General features: G+C 53.5%; 1 protein-coding gene across 13 annotated transcripts in view; it reads left to right on the top strand.

Moving 5' to 3' along the window:
* Nucleotides 1-12,174, top strand: part of Ptprf (protein tyrosine phosphatase, receptor type, F) — an 81,955-nt gene extending 69,781 nt beyond the window's left edge. For 7 of the 13 annotated variants that reach the window (XM_087549591.1, XM_087549587.1, XM_087549586.1 and 4 more), the window contains 13 exon segments: nucleotides 341-456; nucleotides 3,535-3,632; nucleotides 6,568-6,691; nucleotides 6,814-6,989; nucleotides 7,644-7,763; nucleotides 7,995-8,149; nucleotides 8,226-8,511; nucleotides 8,612-8,790; nucleotides 9,012-9,138; nucleotides 9,368-9,493; nucleotides 9,652-9,806; nucleotides 9,901-10,036; nucleotides 10,511-12,174. In XM_087549591.1, the coding sequence (XP_087405717.1) occupies nucleotides 341-456; nucleotides 3,535-3,632; nucleotides 6,568-6,691; nucleotides 6,814-6,989; nucleotides 7,644-7,763; nucleotides 7,995-8,149; nucleotides 8,226-8,511; nucleotides 8,612-8,790; nucleotides 9,012-9,138; nucleotides 9,368-9,493; nucleotides 9,652-9,806; nucleotides 9,901-10,036; nucleotides 10,511-10,579 (1,867 nt within the window). In that variant the 3' untranslated portion in view covers nucleotides 10,580-12,174. 13 annotated transcript variants of the gene reach the window in all.

The following is a 12,174-nucleotide window of genomic DNA, read 5'->3' as shown; positions in this document are numbered from 1 at the left end:
GTGTGTTTTATGTGCCAGTGCATGTTTTTCTTGGTGGCTTCTGCTGCCTCAGCTGTGATCGACTTAAGGACGGCAGCCACTGCCCAGCAGCGATCTGCCTCCTGCCCAGCGGAACCACCAGCCTCTCTGCCCTTCCTGCCTCGCTGTGCTGCTCCCATGCCCACTCCACACCTGCTGTCTTCCTGCCCCATCCCTACCCCGTGTTCTCTCATGTCGACGCTGCTCTGCCCCTGGCTCATGCCCAGAGATCCCAGGATAAGATGGGGTGGTGGGAAGACATCTGTGGCCGTGGGAGCTGCGTGTGTCCCAAGTTTTCACTCTCGTCGTCTTTCTTCTTTAGGAAGAGAACACATTCCCCATCGTCAAAGGATGAGCAGTCAATCGGGCTGAAGGACTCCCTGTTGGCCCACTCTTCTGACCCTGTGGAAATGCGAAGGCTTAACTACCAGACCCCAGGTAAGGCTGATCCCTCAGCCTCTTGGCCTCCAGCTCAGTCCCGAAGGCCATTGGGCTCTCCCACCAAAAGGCCTTACTGTGTGCTTGCTTCCCGCTGCCTCTCTCCTTTTTTTGTTCCCTTTGGATTGACATGACAGAGGCATCCACATCCAATAGGACAGGCTAGGAGACTTCTAGAGACAACAGAGGTCCCCTGTGTGTCTCCAGTCTCTGAATATGGACTCTAAGGGACCTCTTGAAGCCAACATCTCTGGCACAAGTGGTCAGTCTCTATATCTGCTCTCGGGCCTTACACACACGCACGCACACGCACTATGTTAGAAGTAAGACGCTGTAGCAGACAGAATGGTGGATGAGGGGCTCACACCTGACCCTTCCAAAGGCTATTTCAGATTCACTGTGCAAGGATGTGGGTTCCCAAGCTCCAGGCTCAATTATCTGTCCCTTCACCTGGGCTGCTCTTGTGTGACTTCAAACCGTTCCTTCCACCTGGACTATCACTCCTTCCCTACACCCCAGAGATGTCTCTCAGAGACCGACAGTCTCTGCAGCTGTAGCTCCAGGCCCTGACTCGTTCAGCCTCGTCCTTGTATTTATCGTGTGATAGATTCTAGTTGGATACCTGTGAGCACACAACCGTGGAATGAGCGAGTGAAGTAATGTGTGCACACAGAGAGTTTGGATGTGTGAGCCGGTTATCACTGCACATCAAATTACCCTTAACTCTGAGGCTTAAAACAACAGTAATTACGTATTCTCTCTCATAGTTTTTATGAGTCAGGAATTCAGACAGGGCATGGTAGGATCAGTGTCTATTCTAGAATGCCCAGGCCCTCAGCTGGAAGACTCGAAAGCTGGGAACTAGTGTCATTTAAAGTGGGGCTAGCAAGTTACAGCCTGGAGCCAAATACAGCCCACCATCTGCTTTTATAAATAAAGTTTGCCCAGCACACCACTATATCCAGTCATTTCTGGGGATGTTTGCACTACAATGGTCAGTTGACAGATAGAAGGTAGAAGAGACCCTGGATGTCTGCGAGCATAAAGTATTTGTTTTCTGGCCTTTTGTAGTGAACGTTTGCCAACCCCAGGGTGGTGTGTTCAGGTGGTACGGGGAGATAGTTGATGAACTAGCCTCTTGGTGTAGCCTGGACTTCTTACAGCATGGTGACTGGGTTCCAAAGACATGTGACTTGAGAAAGTGTGCCCTGTGGACCCAGCAAGCTGTCGTAACCAGTGAGTGGATCTGTGAGGAAGGCAAGCATCAGCGTGGTGCTAGAGGAGACTGCTCTCAGAGGGTGCCTCCTTCATGGGCACCATACAGGAAGTTGGGTTGGAGGCGACTCTAAATGGAAGCACAGTGTGTGTATCAAGTAAAGGCCCTTCGGGTATTTCTGCAGTGTTGGAGCTGAGAGGTCACTGGGGCTGAGCAGGGGTCTTCTTGATCAGGACTTTGACCGGCAGGCTGAGCAGCTTAGACTTTATCCTGACCAACCAAGGGAGTTGAAGGTCTTCATCAGAGGAGCAGCAGGGCTGCTGTAAGAATACCGCTGACTGCTTCTGTGGAGAGTGGGCCCATGGGCAAGAAGAAGTCGGGCAGTTAAGTGGTAGGAAAGTGAGGGCAGGACAAGAACAGGCTCAGGGAAGCTGAAGGCAGAAGGTGAGCTGAGCTCACACAAAGGTGCAGAGGCTGCTGTAGAGATGTCCACGTGGCAGTAGGCCTTTGGGTCTGAACTCTGCTCACCTCGGCATGAAGCCACCAGTATGGCGGTGCCAAGGATCAGGCAGTGGTCAAGGCTCCGAGGGGGAGAAGGGAACCCATGGAGCAGGGTGGTGTAGTATTTCCGTGGGTTCAAGGGCAGCGAAGGGGATGCAGAGCCCTCAGATATCAGTGTGTGAGGACACCACTGTTTCATGACATCCCCGAGAAAGAGAGGAACGTGAGGTTTCTTAAAGAGTTTTCATTTCCATTGTGGAGGCCATCTGAAAATGACCAAGATCAGATTCTGAGGGGCTGAGGGCGGGGTTGGACTGTTTATTATAAAGTCTCCAGAGGCCACTCAGACCTGTGGCGTGTGGGAGTCTCTGTACTGGAAGACAGTGAGCTTTAAGGCACCTGTTCCATACTTCCGTTTGTGCCCCGTCCTCTTGCCCTTCATCTACAGCCCCTGCAGTGCTGTACATGGCAGAACCAGGTGACCAGAAGAGGGTTCCTGGGCTCTGCTCCTGTCCCATTGTTTTCTTGGTTTGTTTTCTCTGCAGGTTCCAGTGCCCCCAGTTGCCCGAATATCTCAAGTTAGTTTTCAAAGTTCCCTCGTTTGGGGACACTTTGGCTTCAGTGTGTCTCCACTCGCCTGCTTCCACATGTCTCACCCCATTCTCTTCTCCCCTTGCCTTTATTCTCCCCTCTCCTGTCTGTCTCCCATCTCTGTCCCCTCCTGTGCCCACATGGCTTCCTCCATTGTCCTCTCTCCCACCCTATCTCCCCGGCCCTGCCACCTCAGGTCTCAGTCTGACCCTCTGTGTCTTCTTCCCCATCTCTGCTTCTCCTCCTACTTCTATGCCACTCTGCCATTGTCTTTGCACTCCATGACCATTCCACCCACACACTTGGTGCCCGGGATGACAGGGTCACCAAATCTCCCAGGGTCACTGGCGTCAATGAGGGGCGGGAGGGTCCGTCTCAGACAGGTGTGGTAAGAGCCCAGCTTCCAACCTGTCTGCTGCCGCCACGTCCCTGAGCTTGCAGCTCTGGCTTCAAGGGAAGAGGCCTCTTGTTTCTCTTAGGCAGACCTGGCAAGCAGAGAGCCCTGTGGTCCCCATGCAGCACCAGATCATCTGGACATGCTTCCGGGCGCTCACTGTACACACACCTCACTCTGCCTTCCCCGATGCCCCGCCACTGTGCATTCTCCATCCCTGTCGCTGCCGCCGCATGTGCTGTTGTCTCCATGCCACCAGTGCCGAGTACTTCATGGTCACACATGTTCACACATGTTCACACACACTTTGGGCTCTGCCACCCTGCTCAGAACTTGCACTAATGCCACCTTGTGTGTGTGTCTCCACCTCCCCTAGGTATGCGAGACCACCCGCCCATCCCCATCACTGACCTGGCAGACAATATTGAACGTCTCAAAGCCAATGATGGGCTCAAGTTCTCCCAGGAGTATGAGGTGAGACATCCACCACTCCCACTGTGTGTCCTCAGTCTACTCAAGTCCATTTTTGTTTTGTCCTAGGTTCTAGCTGGGGATATTAGAAGGTGGGCCAGGGAGATCAATAGCAAAGTTCAATTAGGGAACTAGTCTTCTCAGGTGCTGGGCTCAGCTCACAGGCTCACCATAGCCCTCTGGTGGTCACCCCGGGACATGTGCTAGGTGTCCAGACAAATGTCTCTATGCCTACAGAAACAGACACTGATTTAGTAACAGTGCCTATAATATCTAACCTTAGGCAGGCTTGCATAACAGCTACTGAGCCTCCCTGTGGTAACCATTGTCAATGAGGGGCAGGAAGGCTGTCCTTAGCCCGGCTTCCATCCTCCCACCCGTGACCATAGACAGGGAGTCAAGATGCCCTTCAGGTGTTTGCCTCACTCTGGCCTTGACCTCTGTGTGCTGGGAGCTTAGACTTCAGGGTCAGTGAGTGCCTGTCCCACCCACAGCTCTTGTGTCAGGAACAGTTGAGTCAGGGGAGCCTTGTTCGAGAGGAAGTGATAAGGAGGCCCCCTTTCTTTGTCTCTCTGCTATGTCTGCCGCTCTTTCGCCAGCACTTGGCAAAGGCCTCGGAGGATGACTGCTGGGCAGATGATGGATGGATGCGTTCATCTGGACCCAGGGGTTTGCTCTCTTAGTCAGGTGTCCACCACTCTTGAGTTCTGTTTGGGGGATATATCCCTGGGTGCCGGAGTTGCCCTTCTAAGGGCAATGGGCCAGGTAGATCCTGAAGGCGATAGGCCAGGCTTCCAAAGAAGAAAATTGAGCTTGGCAGGTAGACGGATGAGCATGTCTCTGCATAGCATCGATGCCATCTCTGTTGTACGGGCAGAGCCTGTCACCCAGGCATCCTGCATCTAGCTTGGCTTCTGGCCAACGAGGCCTTCCCTTTTTTTTTTTTTTTTTACCAGAATTTACCTTTGTCCTGCCCCATACCTTGCCATCTTTGCAATAAAGCTGTGCCCACCTTGGCACCCAGGGCCCCTGCTCACAGCCATCACTTTCCACCTGCCCTCCATTCCTTAAAGGACCCTCTTCGCCTCGAAGCCTCCAGATCTAATGTGGGCTCTCCTGTAACTTTCTCTTTCGTGGTCCGTAAGTCATTTGTCAGACATTGCTAGGATCTAACTGTGTGCCAGTCCTTGTGCTAAGTGTTGGGCCTGTAAAGACAAATGGCCTTGGGACACAGACACTGGGAAACACAGGCAGAGCATTGATCAGTGCTGTGAGTATGTGGTTCTGAAAACATGCTCTGAAATCATATAGCAAACACGATGGTGGGTGTGTCCGGTGGGTGAGCCCTCACAGAAGTGGTGAGCCAGCCTTCTTAGAGTATAATGAGTCTGGGACCAAAATGGAAGAGACTGTGATATAGATGTTGATTCTGTCCATCCACAAAGTAAGGATAATAACTCACACCTGTCTTGAGTAAGAGATGGAGAAATGCACACAGCTGCTTAGAACAATGCTGGGCACACCATGAGCTCACACAGAAATGTAGCTGTTAGCATTTTTGTGCCCTGAGCCAGGCAAGAGCATGGGAGGCTTTTGAGCAGGAATTTGATACTCAGATCTGCATTTTTTGAAAGACTGTTCTGGCTGAAGGACAGAGTGGGTTGAAGTAGGGCAAGAGGCCTGGAGGTACCAAGCAGAGCTAGTTGCTAGCTGAAGGCAGCAGCAGTAAGTTGAGAAGAGCAGAGGAAGGGAGTGTGGGGTGTGGTAAGCAGTGGGAGGGGCCTTGGGGAGTTTCTAAGATGGACTTCAAACCTGACTGGCCTTCCTGGGTGATCGGTGCTGTCCACTGAGAGGGAGGTCACAGCAGAGCTGTGACAGGAAACGGATGAGCTGACCTTTAAAAGACCTGGGGTAGAGGCTTGTGCATGAAGCTGTCTAGGGGCCTGCAGGACAGTAGGGGCAGCCCTGGCATCTAAGCAGAAGAGTCCTGTGAATGGGGTGGGGGTGGCTAATGGGAGTGGTTCAGACAGTGAAACACCCACAAAAGGTGAAGATCACAGGTGTAAAACAGGCACTTGTAATCCCAGACTGGGGAAGCAGAGACAGAAGCCACCATGGTACGACTGGCTAGCCAACCTGGCTTACTTGGTGAGCTGTAGGCCACTGAGAAGTCCTGGCTCGAAGGCAGAGGGTGTTGGTAGGGTGTCCACCACACAGGTGTACAAACCATATGTATACACACATGCATTTTAAAAGAGAGAAAGGAAAAACTTGTGAACGGGCTGTGAATGTAACTTATTTGGTAGAATACTTGCCTAGAATTTGCAGAGCCCTGGATTTGACCCCCCAGCATCCCATAAACGGGGTAGCACACACCACTCACCCATGCACAACTTGGAAATAGAAAGTTGAGAACTTCGGAGCCATCCTTAGCTGCAAAGTAGGGAGGTAGTTCAGACCTAGCCAGGTATACATGAGACCCTGTCCAAACAAACAAACAAAACGTTTCCTGAGCAGTGAAGATGTAGAGTGAGAAGAGAGCCAAGTTGGAGATTCGGAGGAGCTTAGGTCCTACCCGCAGGAAGGGCAGGGAAGGGAACAAGGGAACAGGCAGAATAGGAAAACCAGAGATGGGGAAGAGAGCTGGGCAGCATGGTGCGTGGACCTGGAGCCTTAGACAGTCTCCAGCATGGCCTAGGCGGCCACATCATCGTCTCATCCCACCAGTTGCATGCGGGGCCTGTCCCATGACCCACCCGGTCCTCATCTGATCTGCAAGGGGCTGCTGTGGAAGTTTGAATCCTCAATTTGTCTCCTTTCACTTGGGATGTGTCAGCCGAGTGGCTGGGCGGTGTAGATGTTACTCGGCTGCAAAGCATCATGGGTAGGCCTCCCTTGACTTGTCCCTCACTTTCCCTGTTTTTTCCATTTCTGGCAGTCCATTGACCCTGGACAGCAGTTCACGTGGGAGAATTCCAACTCAGAGGTGAACAAGCCCAAGAACCGCTATGCAAACGTCATTGCCTATGACCACTCTCGAGTCCTCCTCACCTCCATTGATGGTGAGCCTGGGGCAAATTGCCCCCTTGCTCTTTGCTCTCCTCTGCCCTGCTCTGAGGCATGGTGGGCTGGCCCCGGGGCCTAGCATAACGGATAACACTCTCACATCCCTTCGCGTCTATAGGTGTTCCTGGGAGTGACTACATCAATGCCAACTACATTGATGGCTACCGAAAGCAGAATGCCTACATCGCCACACAGGGTCCGCTGCCTGAGACCATGGGTGATTTCTGGAGGATGGTGTGGGAACAGCGTACAGCCACAGTGGTCATGATGACCAGGCTAGAGGAGAAATCCCGGGTAAGGGGGATGGATGGGAAAGGACTTGGTGACGCTGGGTGCCACCTCCTGTGAATGTTTTCGTGGGACTCCCCAAGGGCTGTGGTGTTCTGGAGTATTGTCTCATTCCCTAGATACAGGGGAACTGCTGGGATGTAATGTAGCGTGTTCCCCAGGTGTCTATGGGTTCCCGGGATGTTAATATGTTTCACCAAATGCTGTCATTTTCTGGAATGTTAATATGTTCCCCAGTTTCTGGGGTGTTCACATGTTCCCCAGATGCCAGAATACTCCTGGGGTGTTCACACATCTAAGTTAATTAGTGGAAGGAGCTCCTGATGTCTGCTTTTGCACTGCGAAGCATCGACTGGAACATAAAATTTACAGAGCTTGAAAACAGGGCATAAACGTTATGGGTCAATTTGGCAGAAAATGTGCTTGCTGCGATCTGGTGTTGAATAAATAATTTTCAATTATGGTCCTCCTTCAACCAATGAGGGCAAGGGTGGTAGCTTAGTGTGATGATGCTTGGGGAGGAAGAGGGAGGGGGAGAATTCAGAGCTGGGGCCTGCCAGGTAAGCTGGACCTTTCCCCTGCTTCTGTCTGCTTGAGCCTTTGGACTTCCTACAACATTGTCATCTGTACCTTGTCCCTGTCCTGCCCATCTCCCTCCAGGTGAAGTGTGATCAGTATTGGCCAGCCCGTGGCACTGAGACCTATGGCCTCATTCAGGTGACCCTGGTGGACACTGTGGAGTTGGCCACGTACACCATGCGCACCTTCGCACTCCATAAGGTGAGGCCCTGAGTGCCCAAGCACTCGTCCACCTCTTAGGTTGTAGCCTGAGTGTTATGGGCTGGCAGAGGGCAGCCTTGAGTCAGGGCCTGGGAGGTGTATGAGGGGCTCTCACAGCCTGTGTTAGGTGACTGTCTGGTGTGGCTTCTAAGTGTCACTTGAGAGTGGGTAGTCTGGCCCCTTCCCTGGGTCTGTGGCAGGCAAACCTCATCTCCATTGCCTGTTCCCCAGAGCGGCTCCAGTGAGAAGCGTGAGCTGCGTCAGTTCCAGTTCATGGCCTGGCCAGACCATGGGGTTCCTGAGTACCCCACTCCCATCTTGGCCTTCCTGAGACGGGTCAAGGCCTGTAACCCGCTAGATGCAGGACCCATGGTGGTGCATTGCAGGTGAGAGTACAGAGCCACCCGAGGGGAGGGTGGGAGATGAGGAGACCCCTGCCCCAAGCACTGCTCTTGTCCTCAGTGCTGGTGTGGGCCGCACGGGCTGCTTCATTGTCATCGACGCAATGCTGGAGCGTATGAAGCACGAGAAGACAGTTGACATCTATGGCCACGTGACGTGCATGCGCTCGCAAAGGAACTACATGGTGCAGACAGAGGACCAGTATGTGTTCATCCACGAGGCACTGTTAGAGGCTGCCATGTGCGGACACACTGAGGTGCTTGCTCGAAACCTCTATGCCCACATCCAGAAGCTAGGCCAAGTGCCTCCCGGGGAGAGTGTCACTGCCATGGAGCTTGAGTTCAAGGTGGGACTCGGGGGCCTGCTTGACTCCATGGTCCTGGACTTGGTCGTGGGAGGGTCTCTTTGCAGGAAGCCAGGCCTGACAGAACCCTTCCTCCTTACAGTTGCTGGCCAACTCCAAGGCCCACACGTCTCGCTTCATTAGTGCCAACCTGCCCTGCAACAAGTTCAAGAACCGCCTGGTGAACATCATGCCCTATGAGCTGACTCGAGTGTGCCTGCAACCCATCCGTGGTGTGGAGGGCTCTGACTACATCAATGCCAGCTTTCTAGATGGCTACAGGTCGGCATGCTCCTCCCTGCCCCACCATGCCCTTTGGTACCTTGGTTTGCTTCGGGTTGGGAGAGTAAGAGCTAATTCAAAAAGATCAGAGCGAGTCGGGTACAGCAGTGAGGGCTTCCTGGAAGAGTGCTGCTCTCTGAGCAGGGTCCTAAGGAGCTAGGCGGTGTCGGGATCGCGGGGGGCAGCAGCACCTCCAGCATGTCAAGTCTTATGTCACCCAGACAGCAGAAGGCCTACATAGCTACACAGGGGCCTCTGGCCGAGAGCACCGAGGACTTCTGGCGCATGTTATGGGAGCACAATTCCACCATCATCGTCATGCTGACGAAGCTTCGGGAGATGGGCAGGGTGAGCCCACCCCCCCAGGGCCCCTCTCCTACCAGGGAGGACACCGGCTACCCTTGGGAAGGACGGGCCTTTTTTACTCTCTGCTCTCACACCCCGCTTACCCATCAGCAAAGCCTCAGACTCTTACCTCCACCTGAGGCATCCTGTCCCAGAGTCCTCTGAAACGTGGCGTTCTCTTCGCCTGGCCATCCCACCTGATCGTGGGCGGTGCCTGGTGTTCTGTCCACAGGAGAAATGTCACCAGTACTGGCCAGCAGAGCGCTCTGCTCGCTATCAATACTTTGTCGTTGACCCGATGGCTGAGTACAACATGCCCCAGTATATCCTGCGTGAATTCAAAGTCACAGATGCCCGGGTGAGTGTTGGCCAAAGACTGCACAGAAACGTGTCCCTTGCGCCATCTGAGTCATATGTGTTACCTCTGAGAGTGCATCCCTGTGTGGTTGTGCTCCTGGTTTAGAGCCTACTCCCCAACATACAAACCTTAATTCTGACCCCTGTCCTTCTCCTCAGGATGGGCAGTCAAGGACAATCCGACAGTTCCAGTTTACAGACTGGCCAGAGCAAGGAGTACCCAAGACGGGGGAAGGCTTCATCGACTTCATCGGGCAGGTGCACAAGACAAAGGAGCAGTTTGGACAGGATGGGCCCATCACAGTACACTGCAGGTGGGACGTCCCCGTGGGGGATGGGGTGGGCGGAGGTCCCGAAGGCCCCTGTGTGAGGTGAGCAGGCCTCCTGACACGGCCATTCTCTGAGCAGTGCTGGTGTGGGCCGCACAGGGGTGTTTATCACCCTGAGCATTGTCCTGGAGCGCATGCGGTACGAGGGCGTGGTTGACATGTTCCAGACCGTGAAGACCCTCCGCACACAGCGCCCTGCAATGGTGCAGACAGAGGTATGCAGACTGAGTGAAGGACCCAAGTTTCTTCCCTACAACCCACAGCTGCACGTGCAGCCGGCCCACGTGTGTTGGTTCACGTTCCAGCCATTTGGTATTACTTGTCCTGCTTGACATGCAGGGGAGAGGAGAGTGAGCTGTGTTCATTTGGTAACACCTTCCTGAGCTCTGGTGTGCGGGGCTGCCTTTAGGGTAGGGTTAGACATAGCAGTTTGTGTGAGATGTATGAGTCTGGGGACAGACAAATGTGGTTTGAGAAGCAGAGGTGGACACAGGCCTGGGAGAGGGAAAAGGGAGAAATGGGCCTTTGCGGCTTCAACTGGAGAGTAGCTGGGCAGCTCTCTGTGTCCAGCATCTTCTCTTAGCCGACAGAGGCCATGTCTGTGGCCACCGGCTGCAGTGTGAGTGCCCTTCTGTTTGGAATAGCTATTGGTTCCCACTGATGGGCACCCCTCACCCTCTTTCTCAAAGGACCAATACCAGCTGTGCTACCGTGCGGCCCTGGAATACCTCGGCAGCTTTGATCACTATGCAACGTAACTACTGCTCCCCTCTCCTCCGCCGCTCCCCTGAGGGGCTCCGGAGGGGACCCAGCTCCTCTGAGCCATACCGACCATCGTCCAGCCCTCCTGCACGGATGCTGTTGCCGGCAGAGCACAGCCCACTGGGATCACAGCATTTCGGGAACATTGCCACACCAGTCAGAGAGCCCAGAACACCTGGGCAAGTAGGCGGACTGGCAGCCTGGCTCTGGGCCCTCGTCCACCGGGCCCAAGTGGAGCCCTGCTTCAAGCTCTCTGTTCAGCTCCGCGATTCTCATGCTTCTCATGGGGTGGGAAAGGGGGCAGAGCCCCCCACGTTTTATACATTTAGGCGGGGTAGACTGCGGGGTCCTAGCCTCTTCCTCCGACTTTCCTTTTGCAGGTCTTTCACTACAGATTGGGCTGCTGTGGGAGTTGGGACTTACTTGTTTTCCTTTTTGAGTTCACGTTGGATCCTTGTACAACTTCTGCGGAAGGACACAGTACACGCTTTCCTTCCTCGAGCAGAGCTAGGGCCCTACCTGAGCAAGTCGGCTGTGGCCCGGGAGGCAGCTGAGACTCCTGCTGTCCTCCAGCCTTTCAGAGGAGATCCTATTCCAGCCAAATGCAGGGAAACACTTTATTTTGTTTTAGGTTTTGTTTTTCCTTGAGAGCCTTTTTTTAGGCCCCACAGACAGTGGTGGGCGGGGAGGCGATAGGAAACACATCCCCAGTGTGCATTTAACATTCATAGCCTACAACCACAGACGTGTCTGGGGGGAGCCTGGCAAGGCGTTCCTCGTCACCATCGTGTTTGCAAAGGTTCAAAAAAGCAAAAATTAAAAAAAAAAAACATAAAAATATTTTTTTTTAAAAAAAAGAAATAAAGATTCATCCCCTGGCCTCTCCTTCTGCTCCGAAGTGGGAGGCAACTCAATGTGCCTGGGGCTCGTTGTGGGCCCACAGAGTCTTGCTGTCATCCCCAGCGGTGCAGTGTGGCAGGTGTTTGTAAGCTGTGGGTTCTGGCCACCTCGGTAACTGAATGGCACAGGTGAGGGCCTGTGCCACGCCCCACACACCTCAGGGCCAAGCGGGGGCGTGGCCGGCCCTTCAGGTCTAGGCCAGTGGGCCTGGTAGCACATGTCTGTCCTCAGCGGGACAGATGCTTTCTCTCCTGGTTTGCAGCTGTCTTCAAATCCCCCATGACTCGCCCTTCCCACTCCTTCAAGTCGCCCTCACAAACCAATGTGGCAAGACTACTGGACTTGTATCCATGGTACTCTACTCAGTCCTCTTATCTCAGCTTGCTGAGGGGCAGGGAGAGGGTCTCTTCCTCTGGGCAGCACTATCTAGGTAGTAAGTGGGGGCGGGAAAGGGTGCATAGCTGTTTTAGCCGAAGGACTCGATGTGGACGTCCTCAGATATAGCTAGGCTAAGCGGAGATCGACGGTCCGGGGTTGGTGGTGTTGGATGAGACATTCATTTTTACCTTGTGGACGCTAGTGCTGTAGAGTTCACTGTTGTACACAGTCTGTTTTCTATTTGTTAAGGAAAACTACAGCATCATTGCATACTTCTTGATGGTAATAAATTTGAATAATCAGATTTCTTACA

This window comes from Rattus norvegicus, chromosome 5 (genome assembly GCF_021556685.1).
Source record: "Rattus norvegicus strain SHRSP/BbbUtx chromosome 5, alternate assembly SHRSP_T2T, whole genome shotgun sequence".
Lineage (NCBI taxonomy): Eukaryota > Metazoa > Chordata > Mammalia > Rodentia > Muridae > Rattus > Rattus norvegicus.
Note: the sequence above shows the minus strand (reverse complement) of the source record. Positions and strands in the feature narration are given on the sequence as shown.